At 38.0% G+C, this 21,495-nt stretch overlaps 7 protein-coding genes and 1 pseudogene across 8 annotated transcripts; 4 read left to right on the forward strand and 4 right to left on the reverse strand.

Moving 5' to 3' along the window:
• Positions 1–421: 421 nt before the first annotated feature.
• Positions 422–1,288, forward strand: FDP41_010100 (uncharacterized protein; the record flags this gene model as incomplete). The annotated part of the gene is made up of 1 exon (XM_044700363.1): positions 422–1,288. One exon carries the CDS (start codon positions 422–424, stop codon positions 1,286–1,288), a length of 867 nt encoding a protein of 288 aa, XP_044556593.1.
• Positions 1,289–2,280: 992 nt separating this feature from the next.
• Positions 2,281–5,322, reverse strand: FDP41_010101 (uncharacterized protein; the record flags this gene model as incomplete). Its single annotated transcript, XM_044700364.1, has 1 exon — positions 2,281–5,322. The coding sequence occupies one exon, from the start codon at positions 5,320–5,322 to the stop codon at positions 2,281–2,283; it is 3,042 nt and encodes a 1,013-aa protein (XP_044556594.1).
• Positions 5,323–6,322: 1,000 nt separating this feature from the next.
• On the reverse strand, positions 6,323–7,816 carry FDP41_010102 (uncharacterized protein; the record flags this gene model as incomplete). Its single annotated transcript, XM_044700365.1, has 2 exons — positions 6,323–7,334; positions 7,389–7,816. 2 exons carry the CDS (start codon positions 7,814–7,816, stop codon positions 6,323–6,325), a joined length of 1,440 nt encoding a protein of 479 aa, XP_044556595.1.
• A 254-nt stretch (positions 7,817–8,070) lies between these two features.
• Positions 8,071–9,914, reverse strand: FDP41_010103 (uncharacterized protein; the record flags this gene model as incomplete). The annotated part of the gene is made up of 3 exons (XM_044700366.1): positions 8,071–8,276; positions 8,367–9,605; positions 9,743–9,914. The coding sequence occupies 3 exons, from the start codon at positions 9,912–9,914 to the stop codon at positions 8,071–8,073; spliced, it is 1,617 nt and encodes a 538-aa protein (XP_044556596.1).
• Positions 9,915–10,580: 666 nt separating this feature from the next.
• Positions 10,581–14,000, forward strand: FDP41_010104 (uncharacterized protein; the record flags this gene model as incomplete). The annotated part of the gene is made up of 1 exon (XM_044700367.1): positions 10,581–14,000. The coding sequence occupies one exon, from the start codon at positions 10,581–10,583 to the stop codon at positions 13,998–14,000; it is 3,420 nt and encodes a 1,139-aa protein (XP_044556597.1).
• Positions 14,001–14,161: 161 nt separating this feature from the next.
• Positions 14,162–14,786, reverse strand: FDP41_010105 (uncharacterized protein; the record flags this gene model as incomplete). Its single annotated transcript, XM_044700368.1, has 2 exons — positions 14,162–14,616; positions 14,768–14,786. The coding sequence occupies 2 exons, from the start codon at positions 14,784–14,786 to the stop codon at positions 14,162–14,164; spliced, it is 474 nt and encodes a 157-aa protein (XP_044556598.1).
• Positions 14,787–16,322: 1,536 nt separating this feature from the next.
• Positions 16,323–18,471, forward strand: FDP41_010106 (uncharacterized protein; the record flags this gene model as incomplete). Its single annotated transcript, XM_044700369.1, has 3 exons — positions 16,323–16,535; positions 16,657–16,784; positions 16,866–18,471. 3 exons carry the CDS (start codon positions 16,323–16,325, stop codon positions 18,469–18,471), a joined length of 1,947 nt encoding a protein of 648 aa, XP_044556599.1.
• A 664-nt stretch (positions 18,472–19,135) lies between these two features.
• FDP41_010107 lies at positions 19,136–21,495 on the forward strand (annotated as a pseudogene). Its single transcript has 2 exons — positions 19,136–19,294; positions 19,394–20,633. Coding segments are annotated over exons 1-2 (1,399 nt in total).

Raw genomic sequence — 21,495 nt, forward strand, 5'->3', positions numbered from 1 at the left:
CGATAGAATTTGGCGACAAGCGACTTGTGTTTCCAATCTCATCGGTTAAAAGTAAGCCCTTCATCATGAAGAGTCTTCCCCAAGCTTTGTTTTTCCTTTTTGACCACTCAGAAAAATGACTCGTTGACTTTTTGGTGACAAATCACTCTTTTGAAAAAATCCTCCATTCCTAACAAATGACTTCAATCTCTCTCTAGTCACACGTGAATGTGTGGCCATTTCTCAAATTTAACCGAACCCAAAATATACAAATCAGAGCCAACCCACGAAGAAAAAAACCACGCAATAGATGTCGTCGTCCTTGTTGTTGATGTTGTTGTGTGATTATAGCCAAAGAAGAAGCGCTCGCACAACTCTTCCTCATGATGATGTGACCAAACCTTCCTCTGAAAAACAGATTCAGAATCATCATGATCCGTACATGGAAACCACATCCAACAACCTCGACAGAAAGGTATCCACACTCTCTTCCAATCACAACAACAATACTTCTTATTCATCATCACCTCCATCCGATCCACATCTGAGAATATCCCATTGCTTCCAAAACAATGACCAAAGATCATTGTTGAATCACAACCTTAACCACAACCTCTCGCATGTGGAAGTCTCTTCGAGAAGGATCACCTTCTTTCAAAGCTCCTCGATGAGTGCACCACCATGTGCATCCAATCACTTGTTGAATGTGCCCTCTGGTTCATCACTAATGCGACCAGTAGAGATGTCGAACAACCAACAACAACAACTCCCAAGCTCTGAAATCTCTAATGATGGAATGTCTCCTCCTTGTCCACTTCTTTCTCAACCTTCTATTCATACTCCAAGGTCCAACTTGTCATCTCCTCCTTCCAATTCTCAGTGTTCAAACTCTCCAAATTCCAGAAACAAAATTTCATGCTCTGAAAAGAGACCTTTAAAGTTCTTCGATTATAACAAACGAAAGATTGTCAAAAAGGTGAGAAGAGTGGATCAAGTACAACCCTATGAACATGTCATTCGAATGAAAACAACAATGACAGACAAGGAGAATTCCACACAGTCTTCTTCTGTTGTTTCACCCAACATAATGAATTCGATTGGAATGAAGGATCGGTCCAATACGTCGACCTTGTTGACAGATGCAACCAACAACACGTCACAAAGTGCGACATGTGGTCAACAATCATTGAGAAGAGAGGCGCATTTTCATGAACCATTATTTCATGGATCGAATTCAGTGTTCACCACAACAACAACAAGACAAAGAACTCCACGTTATTCAATTTCAATAAAGGAGTTGCTTAATTAAGATATTTTGTTGAATCTTGGTTTATTCCGCCTTCCATTCTTTCAATAATTCTTTTCATGATTAATGTTGTGTTCTGTAACAGAAAATACCCGTCAGTCTCTTTTCTCCATATGGATCTTCAACCAATTCCACCAGTGAATTCTTTCCTCAATATAAATTTGAATTCATGTTGACAATTCTCAAAGAAATATTTCCAGAATATTCTCATTTGAATTCTTTTGATTATCCACAAAAAGAAATCATGTTGAAACTTGTTCAACATGGAATGTATCACGGATATGTCAGTGATGAACTCAAGAATGATCGAGATATTGTTTTGAGTGAGAATTAATGGTTTTTCACTCTGGTCTTCTAGCCTAAAAGTTTGAGGAATGAATAAAATTTTTAGGAGCAGAGGGAATCGAACCCTCGTCTAAGGAACCACAATCCTTCATTCTACCATTGAACTATGCCCCTTTGCAATAGTGCATATTCCTTTTTATTGTGGTTTGACAGGTTATATATGGAGATATGTGCTCTGAAAAGATCTTGAAAGATCTCTCTTCGATTTGATCTTGAGATCCAGAAGATTTGAAGAATGAGGATTGGAAGTAGGAGATGACAAGTTGGTTTTTGGAGTATGAATAGAAGACTCCCAACAATGATGGAGTTGAGAATGTTGGTATCTTTCTGTCGAGGTCTGTGATCAGATATTGTTCTTTTGGTCACATCTCGTGGAGTTGGATTTGCACTCCTTTGGCGAGAATCATGTAATAAGGACGACGACATCTTGAGCGGTTTTGGGGTTTACTTGATCTGGCCCTGTGTTGGAAATTTTGGGTAACGTCGAAGCCTGGAGGATTTTTTAAAAGAGTCATTTGTCAAGAAAAAGTCCATCATCGCTCAAGTTATATCACTCAAAAGCAAATGTTTGGAGATGATTCAAAAAGGATAAACAAATCTCTTGGGAAGACTCTACATGATGATTGATTTTAACTGATGAGAACACCTTTTTACTTGTTCATGTGAGGAAGGAAGGTTCGCTGTGACAAGAGTTTCACCAACACTTGTCTGAATGTTTCCAACACTAATGGCTTATACAAGACATCATCAAATCCTTGTGACAACAATGTTTCTCTCACTTCCCAAGTATTGGCAGTGATGGCAACAATTGGAATTCTTGTGGAATGTCCTTCTTCACATTTCCTTATTAAGGTACAAGCTTCCTTTCCACTCAATACAGGCATGATACAATCGAGCAACACAAGGTCATACGATTTTTGTTGATACTTTTCAAAGCATTCCTTTCCATCGTTGGACACATCAATATTTTGAAATCCAATGATTTGAAGCATTTTCACCAAAACCTTTCGATTCACGGCATTGTCATCAGCGATGAGAACTGAGAACTTGCTGAAATCAGGATTCGTCGGCACGCATGGAAACTGAGGATGACAAGTGTTATTATGATTTATATTGGTCAAGAGATGGTGGCCACTGGCAATTTCAATAGAGGGTGAAAAGAGTGGAGAATTAGTTGGAGCTTGCACGACAGAGGGATGTCCATTTTCAGCTGGAGTTGTGACAAAATGATGGACGTTGAGTCGAGTTTGAACTTGGGGAGATTGATCCAAAGAAGATGATAAAGAGGAGACTGTGAGATCAAGACTTGGAGACTTTTCAAGACGTTGATGATGCAGAAAGGAATCATCATTCGAGGTGTGAAAATGTCGGAACATGTGGTCCGCATGTTGAAAGATTTCAAGCAAGTCTGAATAGCGAAGAGGTTTTGAGAGACATCTGACGTTGGTGGAGAATTGTTTCATGGATCCTCGAAATCTTGTTGGAATGATTTGGAGATGACATTCATCCATTTGGAAAAATTGGCATTTTCGTGCAGTATCGTATTCATTCTCGTCAATAAACACCATGGAAGTAATTGTAGAGTCCAACACTGATGGAAGGCTTCCAGATTTCAATTCAGTTTGAAAAGATTTCAAATCATTGAATTCCTTAATCGCCACATATGGAAATGTTGGTTTCAAAAGAGCCAAATAATCTTTCAAAACTTCCTTAAAGCAATAATCAGGATCAATGATGAAAATATTGCAAAGAGGTCGATCTCTTTGTTCGATAGGAGTGCTTAATTGTCCCTTTTCATCATAATGTTCCATTCGATTCAATAATAAATCATTGTGTGGTGAACCACTCGAGTCACTATGGATCTTCTTGGAACCCTCTTGCTCTTCAGTGACCATTTCTAGTGGCAGAATAATTGTGAACACAGTTCCACCTTGATGAGGACAACTCTCTACACTGATAATGCCATGCATTTTGCTTACTAACATTTTGGAAATGCTTAAACCAAGACCCGTACGTTTCGTATGGATCACACTACTCCCACCATCGTCCAACTTTAGAATGGATCGATTGTTTTTAAAGTAGTGTTCGAAGCCGAAAGAGGTTTCTTCTTCATTGTCAGTGGGAATAATACGATAGGGTTGAAAGATGTTTTGCATTTGACTTTGTGTAATTCCACAACCTGTGTCAATGCATTCAATTTTGACAAAGACCATGTTCTTGTTCTTCGGAACATTCATGAGAAGGTTACTTGAAATTTCCTGTAACTCTTGCGAGTCTTCTTTCAGAACGTCACAATTCACTCTCACAAATCCTTTTTTAGTGTACTTGATGGCATTGGACACAATATTCATCAAAATTTGAGAAATTCTGACCGAGTCTCCTTTCAGCAAGGGAGGAACTTTAATGGCATTGCAAAAGGCATTCAAGGAAATTCTCTTTTCTTGAGCTAAATGAGAGAAAGCACCGACTAACGAATCAGTCAAATTGATCAATGAGAATTCTTCATTCTTAAGAACTATTTTATCCATTTCTAAGGAAGTCAATTGCAACGATGAAGACAAGATGTGAAGTAATAAGGTTGCATTCTCCTTAATGTCTTGCATTGTCTCTGCAATGGCGGAATTGTTCAATAAACAATGTTCACATCCATGTGAGCACTTTTCAGCATGAAAATGATGACTCAATACTTGGAGACTTCCTAAAATGCAATGAATGGGATTTCGAGCTTCATGACTCAAGTTGGCAATGAATTTTGTCTTTTCAAAGTTTTTCACCTTTTCTCGGGTGATCTCAACTTGTTGTCGAGTGTATTCTTGATTGGTTTGGATAAGAGATTCAGAGAAGAGGTAACCCCCAAGCATGACACTAATTTGTAAGACAAATATTTCAATTAACCTAATCAAGACAGAATTTCTTAATTGGTTAAGAGATGTTGGATTGAGAGGATAAAGCCAAGTCTTTTCTGATAAAGCACTTTGAAGGAAGGATTGTATGAAATAGGCAATAAACATGGATGCACTCGTGCCGAGCACAAGGAACAATCCTGCGAAGATCAAGAGTCGAATATTAAAGCAAAAGTTTTTCGAGACGATGAGAATTTTGAAAGTAGTGAGTAAATACATTGGAAACATGCATCCATAGTAAAGTTGAAGAGGAATCTGCGCCATGAGCACTAAGACTAATTTCGTGAATTGCCATCGAATAAAACTTTGAAGAGTTTCCTTTCGAATTTCATTGATGGCAATCTGTAAGAAGATTTCAAAGAGGGCAATCGCAAGAAACACAAGACAACCTTTTCCCTCGCAACAACATAATGAAATGAAGAGAATGGGAATGACGGAAAGCATTGCTCCGATCTTGCTATGATTCTTTCCTTGTTTGAGTAAATGAGTGAGGAGAATTTCATCTGGAATGTTATGTAAATCGGAAGAAGAAGAACAAGAGGAGAGGAACGAACTACTGGATGGAGACGGCGATGATGTGGAATCTTTAGGATGAAAAGATGGAAATGAAATGGAAGCTCGTCGTTGTGTGGAAGCAAAATGTGGATGAGAGGGAGAGACTGTTGTTAACACGGATCCGGAGGAGGTTGACAAGGTGTTGTTATTGCTGGTGTTTGTTTTGACGGGAGGAGATTTCATTTCAGACGGCGATTGTGATGAAAGAGAGGACTTTGGATGGGAACGATTCATGGTGTGGCAACTGCGTTGTTGTTGACCATTCATTGACATGTGGTTGTTTGAACTAGCAATGAATGAATTGCAACTCATTAAGATGGATGAAAAACAGAAAAAAACGTCAAAAAAGGGATTCCATCCACCGATGGAAGAAGAGAGCTCTGATCGTCAAAGTGCGTAAATTGATGGAAAGGCGAGCTCCTACAAAGGAAAAAAGTTGTGGTTGTAAGGTGGTCGTTTTTTTTGAATGGTTGAAATGGATTGGGTTTAACCGGCTGGATTGGACAAGTGTCCAAGTGTAGACACGTTTATTGTTCTTGTGGTGGTTGAAGGTTAAAACAGCGCCATGGCTTTGGGCATCCGTTCCTTTCCTTTTTTGGTTTTGTCCTTAGTTGAATATATCATCACATGATACCTGTGATACTACTGTTTTCAAAAAACTTGGCCATTCGTATCCACAATACGAAAGTGCACCGAAAAAGGTATCTTGTGATGATTTTAGAAGTCCTTTCGCATACATGTTGGATAAACATACCTCCTGATTAATTATTTGTTGCTAAAGATTCTCAAAACGGGTGAGTAAAGGAGGATAACACTTTTTCCAAGTCAGGGTTTGTGTCCTAAAGTTTACATTCATGAAAAGGGATAACATAAAGTCATGCGCTCTGAATGGGTTATTATGTAGTGTGTCTTGTTCTCGATTAGTTGTTGGAATTGAATCTCATTCAGAATGGTGAGTGGACTAATTTTCTTTGTGACTATGAATCTACACTCTGGTTTTGGTGACAATGGGTATTCATGTAAAAATGTTGTTGTTTGTATACAAGATTGTATGGCACTAAGGCATGCATGGAGTTTCATGATAATTTCCGTCGAATCTTTGGTTTCCCATTGTCATCCGTGAAAACAACACAAACAAGGACAGGAACCGATCCTTACATAACTGGAGCTCCCCGACCAATTTGGAAACTAGCCAAAAGATAATATTCAAAGAAATTGATATTCTGCAGGATCTCTAAATAACCGTCGTGTTCATACTGGTATTGTGTCCTTCAATCGAACTTATTGAAGTTTGAGATAATTGGCGAAATGGTATCACCTTGTTGTCGTCTAAATTCATATCCACATTTTGGTGAATATTCACCGCATGAATATTCGATTGGTTGGTGTCACTTTGAGTCTTGTCCATTGCCATTGACGAATCTTCATGGCTGTCACCAGCATGGGAACTCATTTGGCTATCATCCATTTCGTCACATCGTTTTTCTGGAATTAAAACTGTAGAGCTGTTAGAAGGAGAGGAGACAGGTGTGATTGGCGAACTTGCAACCATCGTAGCGCTATCACTACTGGATCCATTCGATGAGGGTATGATCACGTTTGAAATGAGACGATTGGTCGTTGTTTCATGAAGGGCATTCATGAGATGTTTTTGACGTTTTTCAATCTCCATGATGGCTCGATCTGTACCACCAAACATTGGATAAAACAAACACAACACAAGGACCGCAAATACGAGAACTCCTAGACAATTCACAAAATGCCAAAGGGATTTGAAATTTTCAAAATCGTTAATACTTTGAGAAAGTGCCACAGCGACCATTTCCAAAAAGACACAAATAATTAAACCCAAAAGTAACCCAAAAGTAATCTTAAAGGGAGACTGAACTCGTTTTTCAAAGTTTTTAAAATCAGATGAAAAGCTTGAAATTCTTGAGAGTTGAGCAGATTTAGCGACCTCTCGAGTTGTTTCCTTGATGGTTCTAATCACTAAAACGCCAGATGTCACAGCCATCACCGTATCAAATAAAAGCATTCCTAGGACAATCACAATACATCCAACGTACACTCCAATGGCGACTGTTTTGGTGACCATCTCCAGCTTTCTCAAAATATAAAATGTTGTTGCAAGACAAACAATGAGCTCAACTCCAATACAAAATATGACAGTGACGACATTCATTAATATCTCTATTCTTCGGTGTGCAATCTTGGAGATTGCTCGAGTCAATAAAGCAGTTTTCCAGCTGATGTCAACGTCAGATCACAATTAAAGAACTAATTGCTATTCACAAACTTACAACATCTTTTGGACAAAAAACAGAATGACAAACAACGTGACAAAGTTAGTAAACATGAAGAACGTAGCTAAACCTGTCAAAATATTTGTCGCGAGGAAAAAATTCCATGCTACTAATTGTCCACTTTCGGCAATTTGTCTCATCCTTATCGCCATGCTGTCAGCAATCAAACGCACCGTCAAATTAAAACATTGAATTAAAACTTGAATCACCACAAGAGAAAAGAGAATTTTGTGGTTTTTCTTCAATTGTTGTTGTGCTTGTTGTCTTCTCGACACTCGAATGATAAAACCAGCCAAACACATCAAATAGATAATAAAACAACAAATGTACAATGTCGAATTTCCAATAGACATTGATGCAGCCCAAACTGGAAGATAATAATCGACTGTTACGTTAGCAAATTGGTTGCTTTGAAGTGAAGACATTTTTTGTGTCACGTTATCTCCTGTGAGGGAATGAGAAACGTTCTGGTACAATTAGAGCGAAAGGAAAATAGAAACTTGTCAACTCCTTTTCGGGTAGTTCTTTTCTTTATGTCAAATAAATATTATTATATCGAAGACGCATGGAAGAAAAGGTGAATCAATGTTGCGGCTCCCTATTTTCCTTCATACTCTTTCCAAGTTACATATCCTGAACGCCAGAATCAGGGATTGCATCTGTTCTCATTCAATCAATTCTACTGAGTGTCAGACTTCCTCAATTTTTCCAAATATTCTTCGTATTCTTTGAGTGTGGCTAACCCTCCGTCATGATCTTTAACCGCATGAATATTTTGTAATTCATATCCTTTTTCTATCGCTTTTCTTGATTTCTTGTGCAATATCTTGGCTGCATTTTTCATGAATGAGGAGGCTAAGGAAGCTGGAATTTTGCCTCCCATATCTTCAATGCAAATGGATTTGTGAAATATTTCCAAATATATATATATCGTTATTGTGTTTCATGCAATATGTGTGTTTTGAAAATACGCACCTCCAACATCGAAAGCAGCATATCGAACACTTGCTTTTGAATATTTCTCTGCTACGTAAACAAGGTAATGAATCCCTCTCACTGGATTTGTCTTTGCTGGATATTCATGATGGCTTGTGGGCTTCATAATGATGCTATATCGATTGTACTGTCTAGTAGATGGGTCATATTGATCTGGAATAATGGATTTTGCATAAATAAAATCCCTATTCGTGAAAGGAAATGGAAAACTAACTTCGGCGTAGACAATGGAGGTTGGATAAGGAATATCTTTTTCTGGATTCATATGAAAATAATCGACTTGAAATCGTCTCTTATACAAATCATTGAAAAACTTTTGCACATGCTCACCATAAAAAGTGTCTACAATCTCTCTGGCAGTGCCTGGCATTATTCCTGTTTGTGCTAAAATAAATTTAGGAATATCCCTGTTCGTAGTTTTGGAAGGTTGGCTATTGTTGATAGTTATCGAATTTTGGTGAATTGAATTGAAACAATAAATTGGCTCACTGACACATGTTTTCATTCCTACTTTTTCATCCAACGTTTTCCAAGAATTTTCATTGTTCAATGAATGTAATAGCTTTAACACTAATTGATAATCCAACTCGCTCACATAAGGATTCAATTCATCAATAATTGGAAGAACTATTTGATTTGAGGAGGATGCATTCAATTCTTCATTCTCAAATAATTTCGCAATTTTCTCATCAGTGCTTAACTCATCACCACTGTGAACACGTTGATCCTCCTCAGAACTTGAGCTGCTACTACTGGTCACGCTTGATCTTGACAGTGAAATCGGTATTGCGTTTTGATTCCCTAAATCAACACTACTTGTTCTTGTATTGGCAGATGTGGAGAGTTTTTTCGTTCCAAGTTTATCAAGAATGGACGGATTCTTTTTCATTTCCTTATTCAAGAATTTTTTAAACATGTCAGATGCAATAAATCTCGGAAAGTTATCGACTTTCAATTCCACAAAAAGTACATCTTGTATGATATTAAATAAATCATTGGGACATGAAATTAAATCTGCATTGGTGATGGCTTCATTCTTTTCAGAAATTTCTTTCCATCTTTTTAATAATTCCTTTCGATCATTCATTGATAAATTCAATTCGTGTGATGATCCGACCATAATGAATTTGTCGATAATTTCATGAGCGAGCTCAAATCGATTCTTTCCCAGTCGGGTTTTGTTGTATTGTTCAACCGCTTCATAAAAAATGAAAGGCTCTGCGAAGAGTATGATTAACATTTATCGGAATGGCCCATTGCATATGGTGTTATTCGCAACACATGATAATGAATTTAATATTTGATATTCTCAATCATTAATTATTGGATTTTTTGTTTTTTTAAATAGGTCATACCTTCATTCAAACAATCCTTTTTGAGAAAATTTCTGAAAGTTTCTCTTGCTTCATCATGATCAAAAACAGCCTCTATTTTAAATTTATATTGCTTGATGAGTTGCTCCAATGTGCTGCATGGACTTGATGTCACTTCAGCGGAGGTCATGGATGAATTATCTTGGTTGACCATGATGCCGTCGATCCAACAACTGAAATATTTTTTGTTGCCGTGGATTCGCTTTTTTGATAAATTTGGAAGGGACTCTGGGAGAAAAAGCATGTGATAAATGATTCAATGGGATGCGATCGAATGATGTTACAAAATTTTGTATAAAACTGTGAAATAATGATGAAATCATGCTCATAGATCTCATTCGAAAATGACGTTCTTCTATAAATGACTATTTACCTCAAACATGAAGTACAACCACTCAATGTGAAAATCCATCAAAAAGACCGACTTCATCAGAATCATGAATTGGTAAGAATCGTTTACACGTCCCAATAACGACAGTTATGGGTGGTATACGATGTATTGATTGAATTGAAATAATAATAATCTAAATTTAAAAAAATACATTTATCAACTTATTTAATACATGTGATGATTCACAATGATGATGACGTTTTTCAGATCGGAATTTCTTGTACGTGTTGTTGATCAAAGGAAATAATGTTTTCTTATCCTTCATGGGGTAATTCGATATAGTAGGAATTAAACTATATCTAACAGTATACTGATTTGAATATAGTTTAATTCCAACTATAGGCCATCCTCATGTCAATTATAAAACACCGGAATAAACGAGTATCATCATCAAACGAAACAAATACAAAAAACATATTTCTGAACAAGATGCAAGAAGAACCCACTGCTGTTATTACCATTGATGATTATCAAGTGGAGTGGCCCATTCATAGAAATCGCTTCTATCAAGAAAACAGCGTTTTGGGAATGATAGAGTATTGGTGTTCTAAGACTCCTCAAAATCCCTGCATTGAAAGAACATTCGTTCCTGGAGAAACTGTTCATTCAAACGTTTCCAAACAGTTGAATTACGAAGAATTTAAAAGAGCAATTCTATTGACAAGAAGATTGTTACATGACAAGATTGGAGCAAAGATCGCAAAAGGTTCATGTGTTGCTTTACTTCATGAAAATTCCCTCGTTTATTCGGTCATTGTTTTTGCTTTATTTTCACTGGGTTATATTGTTTTTCCGGTGAATCACAAATTGACCACTAAGGTGGTTTCAAAACTATTAGAGTTAGGCCAAGTGCAATGTGTGAGCATATCTCCTCATATTTTGCAAAGTATGATTCAAGAATCATCCATAGAGGATGTATTGGATTTGTTCTCAAAATGTGAAACCTACTTGTGGAGCTCAGACATTTCAGAAGAATTACAAGATTTGCAAATACTTCTTAATGATGAAAAATTCTCACAGGTGAAACAATTGATTGAACCTTTGGATATTATGAAGGATATTTCAAACATTATATTGAATAAGACTGACAATACTCTCCAAGATGAAGTATGTTTGGAATATCCTGCCAAGTTCAATGATCCTTCGTTTTATGTCAACACTTCAGGTAGCACAAACATCCCTAAAATTGTTGTGCATTCTCAGAGATCTATCATGTCCAGTTTGCATTATTCCCATAAGTTACACTACTCCAAATTGGAATTTATTGTCAACTTTCTTCCATTATACCATTTAATGGGATTCTATAATTTGTTAACAAGCTTATATCATGGAACTTGCTATATAATGTTCAATAATCCAAAATCAGAAAACATGATCTCAAGTTTATATCATGTACTAAAGCATCATGAGGCAAAGTTGAGTAGAATGAGCATTCCTAGTATGCCCATATTAATGAATCAAATTAAGGAAGAAGTAGAACGAGGAGATGATATTGGAAGAATGTTAATATCTGAGCTTTCAAAAAGTCTATTCGTGACAATGGGAGGAGTATCTACTCCTAATTATCTGATCACCTTTTTACAGGACAATCGTATAAATTGTGTGAATGGTTATGGAATGAGTGAAATAGGAGTTTGTTTAGCCAGTGAAAGATTTACAGGAGCTTTCAAATCAATGAATTGTTTGCTTCCATGTAAATTCTACATTTGGAAAGAACGAGAAGGAGACGCGTTAGAGTTGTACTTGGCCAAAGGTTGTCCAACTTGTGGATTGACATATATTTCTGTTGGAAATTATGCAAAATTCTGGAATGAGGAAGAAGGCAATACCTTTTGCACTCATGATTTGTTTTATGAGTTCCCACGCAATCATTATGTTTATCTATCTAGAGCAGATGATATTCTTTGTCATACAAATGGAGAAATGACAAATCCACAACCTATTGAGGCAGCTGTTAAGGGATTTGACCCATGTATCACTCATGCTGTTATTTTAGGACACAATAGACCCTTCTGTGTGGCAATTTTTGAGACAGATAAAGATAGAGAGCCATCCGATTTTACCAAGATTGTTAGGAAAAAGATTAAGGATCTCAACAAAACACTTCCCATCCATTCAAGACTTTCATTGGACTTTTTGGTTTTGAATAGAAATGAAAAATTGCCTCTCACTGAATTGAAAGGGTTGGTTTCTAGAAAAAAAACAGAACAGATGTATGCTGATAAGATTGAGAATTTATATAATCCACAAAATGTCATTCCACAAAGTCAACCTACCTCAAAACTTGTTGAGCACGTGACCAATAAGCCTCCACCCCTTATTAACCCTCAGGAGTTTATTTCCCTATTGAAGAATCAGGTATTTCCAGAAGTGAAAAATATTGATCTGGATACATCACTTCCAGGATTGGGAATGGATTCTCTATCGCTCATTCAATTTAGAAATTTGCTTTTTAAGAATTATGGTGTAATGCCAAGTGTTGATGAAATTTTTCAACTCGGTACACCTAGACAGATTATTAAGCGTTTACAAAATATTGAAGAGGAGGGTACTAAGGACGAACTGAGTGATATAAGAGAAAAGATAGCCAATGATGTTCAGTTCTTATCGAAAAAGATCGTGAAAGATTGTACAAGTTCTGCTCACCCTCTCAAACATGAATTTATATTTTTAACTGGAGCAACTGGTATGCTTGGTGCTTATGTTATTAATGATTTGGCAAAATTGGAGGAAGTCAAGAAAATTTATTGTCTATGTAGAGGTAATTCAGTTTCGCATGCCGTTGAAAGACTTATGAACAATATGAAGTTGTATAATTTGTGGAACGACTTTACTCTAAACAATAAGGTTCGAGTTATTTTGGGAGATGTTGCAACTGAGAGAATGGGTATCGAAGAATCTATTTATTCAGAACTATTGGAAAATGTGGACGTCATTTATCACATTGGATCGGCTGTTGATTTTGTTCAACCTTATTCGTCCCTTAAAGCTGCAAATGTGGATGGAACATCTAGAGTTATTGAACTTGCCTTGACGAGGAAAATCAAACCTCTTGCTTATATTAGTTCAATATCAGCTGCTCCCAAGAACGAAGATGGCTCGTTAAGAGAGGAAATCATTCAGTTGTCCAAATTGAACCAAAAATTTGGCTATCCACAAACCAAGATAGCTTCTGAGCTCCTCTTGACTGAAGCAAAGCAAAGATTAGGATTGCCAATATTGATATTTCGTCCAGCATTGATTGTTGGAGATGAACCAACAGGTAAAATGCAAAGAGGTTTCCTCGTTGAGAGAATGTTAAAATCTATGCACCGTGTTGGTGTAGCACCCAATTTAGATATTCTTAATAATTTAATTAATGTGGATTATGTGAGCAATATTATTGTATCTGCTGTACGACATGGTTACTTTGATTTGGAAGTAGTACATATCACCAATAGAAATCCACCAAGTCATTCTGATATTTTGTCACATCTCAAAGACCATTTTTCATCCCTGTTTGGACATGTGCAAGAGGGTTCTTGGCAACAGTTCCTTGATGAAATTGCAAAGAAAGATATCAAAGAAGACGGAATGTATCCATTGGTTCAGTGGGCAAGAGAAGGATTTATTGGCGAATTAGATACGGAGAGAAAATTGGTTGTGTCTAGAGAGGCTTTTGAAGAGTCAATACAACACTTTACTGAGGTGAATAATCGTTTGACTGAGATGAGAGGTGTAGAAAGAAAGGAATTAGACGTCTTCAAATTGCTTGGCCGATTAGTTGAGTTTTCTCTAGTGGCTGCAAATGATCAAACAAAGAGTGTTGAAAGCGAATCTTCAATTCGGGAGAACGTAATTGCCGTTTAAGTTCGAATTGCAAATCAAAATACAGTCTGTGATCACTTGCTATTTTGAATTAATAACAGACAATTCAATCCCAACATCAGAAATGATAATGTCTCGATTGCTCTACTGCAATCGATTGACCTTTTTGTTTGCCACCACAATACAACAAGCTTTGTTTCTCATTACGACGATTCATGTGATTCATCGTTGCTATTATCATCTTCATCACTTCTCTTACCACCCAAAGGCACAGGATCAATTTTACAAACTCTTTCAATAATTGCTTCAAAATGTCTCTCAATAGCATCATGATAATCATCACAATCTTCATCGTTCTCGCGGAGAGAATATGATCTCCAATATTTTCTCTTTTCCTGAATTTGACATTTCGCCATATTCATCTTCAAAGTCATCACATTCATGAACAGGAAGTTTGACTTGACAACATTCTGATCTTTTGACGATTTGTTAGCTTTCTTTGTGGATTTCTGTCTTGCAATTCTGATTGGATTGATATTTTTCTCCTCAGTGGTTACAATTCTCTTTCTAATGTTGAGAAATTGTTGATAGTTAATAGAAACTTTAACTTGAACTTCAGCCCAATCTTCGTCATATTCATCACTGTCATAATTTGGAACTAGTTCAGTATATGTGACCACAAGTCGTGTTCAAGACAATAATAATATTGAAATGAATAGCAACAGTTATCAAGATTCAACAAACTCTTTTATTGATAACATTCCAATTAAAACACTGAAAAGAAAGCACAGAAAAACAACAACACCTACCTTTGAAACATAACCACATACTGAGAAGTCACACACAAAAGAAATAGAGAGTTTTCATCTCTACATGATCATCAACCAATAGTATTCATCATCGAGCGTATGTGATGAAGCATCATCAAGATTTAAATGTCTTGGTAAAATTTTGAATGACTCCTTTTTGATGTAGTGATCACGGAGTGAATTTGACCACAATATTGTTGTTGTTGTTATTGTTTAAATCATTCCGAATATAAAGGAGGCATAATTTGAACTTGAACTCTTCACCAAAATTGTTTATCAGTATTTCCAACGTGTGTACATAGTGTGGTGACTTTTTGTGGAGGGAAACTTCATGCTCTCATTCAACAAGAGGAATAATAGGAATGATTCAAAAATTTCATCCAATAACAACGTTGAAATGATGATTGATACGATCTGATCAACTTGATGAGAATTTTCCGACAAGACCATAATCAAGATTACTATTTTCGTATCGAATTAAAATTAATTCTTCGTCATTCTAAGGATATCATCATAAAATGATTGTATCAGTGTGATAATGACAGAGTATTTCATGATGAATCTCGTAACCCTATGTGCGGATGACATTTTTGCTTCTCTCACTGGTGATCGAACATTTCTGAACGGTTTTGTTACTTTTATTACAAAAGCGAATGGTTGTGCTTCGTCATCAATTACTCCAATCAAAACATCTCTTGCAAAATTGAGTGTGTCAGCATGATTTACATCTCCTAACAAACTTGCAAACAAAATTACACTGTGTGTCACTCTCAAGATCTGTTTCGATATTAAGATGATCAGAGGAGTAGAGTTATTCAGCTGATACAATCAGCCATCGATGGTTTCTCGAAGATGTTCATTAAGTGGGACGGCAACCTGTGTTGAATTGTTGTTTCTATATAAGTAATCCAACATCGAACCAAATTACTTTTGATCTTTTGGTTCCAAAAGAAATTAAATGTAAGCAAATTTAACAGGTGCGGAGTTGCAACTGCGACGGCTGCTACTTCGAGCAAAGTTACCATCGCAAAACCGACTGAATCTTTTCTTCGAAGCTAAATGCTTAACGGCCGTGATCATTGTAGGCTCAAAAATCCCAAGACCTTGTTCTGTAATTAGTGGCTCCTCCCCTTTGGGAGCAAAACAGCATGCTGACTTCATTAAACTTCCTCAAGAAATTGTAGTCTTTTGTAGTGCTGAACTCCTTGAATATCTCTCAAGATTGTGTGCCATCTTCATGAACGCAATACATTCCTTTCATGTTCATACACACAAAATAATTGCAAGTATGACTATTTTGGTGAATGGAGATTGATGACACCGCAGATGGTCACCAGGTTTGTAACCAACTTTTTTAAAAATGGAGAGATTCTTAAATATAAAGTACCTGCCGAATCCTGTTGACACCATTTCTAAAAGTATGTGATGTCTCACAGTTCAATCAAACTATTTTCTTCTGTGTTGTAAGTGATAGAGAATGCATGTCACGTTGATGGAGATAAGAAATTAAACAGGAGGAAAATTTCAACCAACAATTATAAAAATATTCAAAACAATGTCCAATATTGTCGAGGTTAAGGGTCTAGTTATGTCCAAGCGCATCGTTTGTATGGTTTATCTTTTGATGTTGGTTTGCCAACTGGCTTTTGCTCAGAAGATGGGTTTTGAGACCGAGTCCAATTCTGCTCGTTTTCAAGGAGGTGTTTCAAATCGACAATTGACAGAAGTTGCATTCAAAGGAAAAAAGGGAGAAGTAAGATTGAGAAAGGTATGTTTGTCAAGACATTGATTTTGAAAACATGGTCGATATTATTGGTGACTTTGGAAACATTACATTAAACATTATAATTGGAAATCCATATTATTATTCAAAACAACAACAATCATAGGGTGACTTGGTGGATCAGGCCCCTGGATATAAACATGGCCAAGTTCCACTCGTCCATCCAACATTTGAAATTATTGATAAAAGCACTCATCCTGTGGAATTTGTGAGTGATCCGATTCCGTTTGAAAGGTAAGTCCTCTTAATCATGTTTCTGATGTCATTGATGATCTCTCCTTTATTGGTATCTTTCTTCTTTATATGAAAACACAGAGGTCTCAACGATATTTGTCGACTCACTAAAGATTTACAGCAAATGCTTGACCTTGTTCGACAACGAGGAACTGAAAACAACATTTTAGACAATTATTTCAGACAACGCGGTTTGGATTTAGAAAATACAAACAATGGAGCATTGGATCAGGCCTTACAAATTACCTTTTCTTTCCCAATTAACAAGGGAATGTTATCATTGAGAGCCCTATCTCGTTTCTTGGCAGCAAGACAAGCAGAGCCAGCTCCACAAAATCAACCCCCATGGTTCAAAGCTGTTGATTATCCATTGTTTAGTCATATCATCACATTCATTGATACTGATCCAGAATTGCGTAACTATCCTGACAATGTCAAGTTCTTCCTCTTTTTCGTACTTCAATATTTCTCATTGGGTTCCCAAGCGAATTGTAATGCTGGACCTTATGCTAAACTCGTTTCAGGAATGGTTCTTCTTCGTACGAATATGTACGAATTTGTGAATCATGGTGGGCAATCATCTGTGCGTAACTTGTTGAAAAATCCACTCGAAAGTGTTGTGGAAGCGTATGAGCGTTTTAGAGCTTACTTTAATCCTATTAGAGGTCATACACCTCAACTCGGAGAATGTGTTTCTCATCCAAAATGCATTGGCCAATGTTTGGGACAATCTAAAACGTATTACTTTGCCAAAACCCACGAATTGAACTCAAAATTTCCATTTTCAGCCAATGAATTCATCCAAAACTTGTTTAGAAATAATGGAAGAGATTTATTCTCTACTAATGGAGAAGATTTCGATAATGCATTTGGAAGATTTGGTGTCAATGTGGGCGGTCAAGCGACTGTCATTTATGAAATTCGATTTTTGAATGGTTTCTCTTATAGTGATTCTCAGCAGTCTGTTTCTGCTTTGCAAAGCAGAATTCCATCATATTTCAATTTAGGAAATGAAATTATGAATCAGAATGATTTACAAAAAATCGATGTTGGAGTAAAGATTTGCAACAATCAACAACAATTGGTTGCATTGCAAGCTCCTCAACAACCACCAGCCCAACAACAACATGCACCAGCTCCTCTTCAACAACAACAACAAATTCACATCATGAGAGAAGATAGAAGAAACGTTAATGAGGCGATCAGAGATCAAAGACAACAAAGAAGAAGTTCTATTTCAAACTTGGCAGGAGCTCCAAATCCAGCGTCAGGTAAACACAAGAAAGTCGGGGCAACTGTTCTTTCCAATGAGGAGCCCAATCACATTAGTATTTTGAGAGAAAAAAGAAGAAGAGTTCGAGTCCAAAAAAGATTCGATCGAGAGTTGAGAAGAACAAAAGAAGCTCAAAAAAATCCTTCTCAAAAACCTACTAAGGCACAAATAAGAAGAGAAGCATTGAGATTAGCAAGAGAAAAGAAGAGATTGGCAAGGGAGGAAGAACGAGATGTTGAAGCTGGTGTGAAACCTGTTACTGATCAAGATTTGAAGCAAATCATTCAAAAACAGAAAGAAAAGAAGAAGGAACATTTTCAACAGACCGTGATACCTGCTGGAGGAATTAGTCACCAAGTGGTAAAGAATGGAAATGATGTTCAAGTTAACATCAAGTTGAGATTGTATGAATGAATTGTATATTGATAACACAAAATTCTTCCATCTCATTAATGACGAGTCATGAATGATCCTAAATAAACGCCATGATAATAATATTGCATTCATTCAATCAATTTTGAGTGTTAATTACAGTGCTGTAACCACTTCATCCCTTACAGTTGGTTGCAAGATGCTGTCAGGCATCTGCAATCAACAGAATTGATTCAACTCTCGACACACTCCTTGGTGTTTGTTTGAGTTGCAAGGTGCCGTCAGGCAGCTGCAACGAATTCGATCTCATCACAATTGTTCAGTTCTAGTCCATGTTTCATTGTGTTGTTGTTGGTGAGTATGTCAATCACATTCATTGCGAGCTAGTGTCAGTGTGTTGTGTGTGTTGTTGGTGTCAATCGAGTTATTTGTGAAGTTGAATTTCATCATGATGAGTCTCCTCCGCTCGTGTGTTCTGTTGTTGATTTCAAGCGGAATCTGTGTGTTGAAGTTGTTCTTGTAACAACAAAATTGGCTCTCTCACATCAACATGTGAGATCAGCGATGATTTATTCATCAGTTAATGTGATCCGATTCTCCCTGCTTTTGAATGGTTTGGACCGCTTTTGACGACTTTGGACAGCTTTTGATCGATTTTTGACGACTCCTCAAAAAAATATTTGCTCTTGTTCGCTCAGCATTCTCCATGAATACACAGCAGGGAAATTCATCACAAAACAATTTTGATTGGTCACAGTTTGGGAATCTAAAAGTATCTTATCTTCCACCATCAACAAAGCGTTTTAGCGTTTTCGATTTACCGCAAGCAGAAAGCGAAGTCCTTTTACAACTTTGTAGAAGATTCGTATTTAGAAGAGAAACAAAAACCGGTTTGTCCTGTTTGTAAAACAGAGATGGGTTATAGTGAAATGTTGCTTCATGTTGCTAAATGTGTTGACTATAGAAAACAGATGTAGGGTTTGGGGTTTGGGTTTGGGGTTTGGGTTTGGGTTTGGGTTTGGGTTTGGGTTTGGGTTTGGGTTTGGGTTTGGGTTTGGGTTTGGGTTTGGGTTTGGGTTTGGGTTTGGGTTTGGGTTTGGGTTTGGGTTTGGGTTTGGGTTTGGGTTTGGGTTTGGGTTTGGGTTTGGGTTTGGGTTTGGGTTTGGGTTTGGGTTTGGGTTTGGGTTTGGGTTTGGGTTTGGGTTTGGGTTTGGGTTTGGGTTTGGGTTTGGGTTTGGGTTTGGGTTTGGGTTTGGGTTTGGGTTTGGGTTTGGGTTTGGGTTTGGGTTTGGGTTTGGGTTTGGGTTTGGGTTTGGGTTTGGGTTTGGGTTTGGGTTTGGGTTTGGGTTTGGGTTTGGGTTTGGGTTTGGGTTTGGGTTTGGGTTTGGGTTTGGGTTTGGGTTTGGGTTTGGGTTTGGGTTTGGGTTTGGGTTTGGGTTTGGGTTTGGGTTTGGGTTTGGGTTTGGGTTTGGGTTTGGGTTTGGGTTTGGGTTTGGGTTTGGGTTTGGGTTTGGGTTTGGGTTTGGGTTTGGGTTTGGGTTTGGGTTTGGGTTTGGGTTTGGGTTTGGGTTTGGGTTTGGGTTTGGGTTTGGGTTTGGGTTTGGGTTTGGGTTTGGGTTTGGGTTTGGGTTTGGGTTTGGGTTTGGGTTTGGGTTTGGGTTTGGGTTTGGGTTTGGGTTTGGGTTTGGGTTTGGGTTTGGGTTTGGGTTTGGGTTTGGGTTTGGGTTTGGGTTTGGGTTTGGGTTTGGGTTTGGGTTTGGGTTTGGGTTTGGGTTTGGGTTTGGGTTTGGGTTTGGGTTTGGGTTTGGGTTTGGGTTTGGGTTTGGGTTTGGGTTTGGGTTTGGGTTTGGGTTTGGGTTTGGGTTTGGGTTTGGGTTTGGGTTTGGGTTTGGGTTTGGGTTTGGGTTTGGGTTTGGGTTTGGGTTTGGGTTTGGGTTTGGGTTTGGGTTTGGGTTTGGGTTTGGGTTTGGGTTTGGGTTTGGGTTTGGGTTTGGGTTTGGGTTTGGGTTTGGGTTTGGGTTTGGGTTTGGGTTTGGGTTTGGGTTTGGGTTTGGGTTTGGGTTTGGGTTTGGGTTTGGGTTTGGGTTTGGGTTTGGGTTTGGGTTTGGGTTTGGGTTTGGGTTTGGGTTTGGGTTTGGGTTTGGGTTTGGGTTTGGGTTTGGGTTTGGGTTTGGGTTTGGGTTTGGGTTTGGGTTTGGGTTTGGGTTTGGGTTTGGGTTTGGGTTTGGGTTTGGGTTTGGGTTTGGGTTTGGGTTTGGGTTTGGGGTTTGGGTTTGGGTTTGGGTTTGGGTTTGGGTTTGGGTTTGGGTTTGGGTTTGGGTTTGGGTTTGGGTTTGGGTTTGGGTTTGGGTTTGGGTTTGGGTTTGGGTTTGGGTTTGGGTTTGGGTTTGGGTTTGGGTTTGGGTTTGGGTTTGGGTTTGGGTTTGGGTTTGGGTTTGGGTTTGGGTTTGGGTTTGGGTTTGGGTTTGGGTTTGGGTTTGGGTTTGGGTTTGGGTTTGGGTTTGGGTTTGGGTTTGGGTTTGGGTTTGGGTTTGGGTTTGGGTTTGGGTTTGGGTTTGGGTTTGGGTTTGGGTTTGGGTTTGGGTTTGGGTTTGGGTTTGGGTTTGGGTTTGGGTTTGGGTTTGGGTTTGGGTTTGGGTTTGGGTTTGGGTTTGGGTTTGGGTTTGGGTTTGGGTTTGGGTTTGGGTTTGGGTTTGGGTTTGGGTTTGGGTTTGGGTTTGGGTTTGGGTTTGGGTTTGGGTTTGGGTTTGGGTTTGGGTTTGGGTTTGGGTTTGGGTTTGGGTTTGGGTTTGGGTTTGGGTTTGGGTTTGGGTTTGGGTTTGGGTTTGGGTTTGGGTTTGGGTTTGGGTTTGGGTTTGGGTTTGGGTTTGGGTTTGGGTTTGGGTTTGGGTTTGGGTTTGGGTTTGGGTTTGGGTTTGGGTTTGGGTTTGGGTTTGGGTTTGGGTTTGGGTTTGGGTTTGGGTTTGGGTTTGGGTTTGGGTTTGGGTTTGGGTTTGGGTTTGGGTTTGGGTTTGGGTTTGGGTTTGGGTTTGGGTTGGGTTTGGGTTTGGGTTTGGGTTTGGGTTT

This window comes from Naegleria fowleri (genome assembly GCF_008403515.1).
Source record: "Naegleria fowleri strain ATCC 30894 chromosome Unknown tig74, whole genome shotgun sequence".
NCBI classification, from domain to species: Eukaryota; Heterolobosea; class Eutetramitea; order Acrasida; family Naegleriidae; genus Naegleria; species Naegleria fowleri.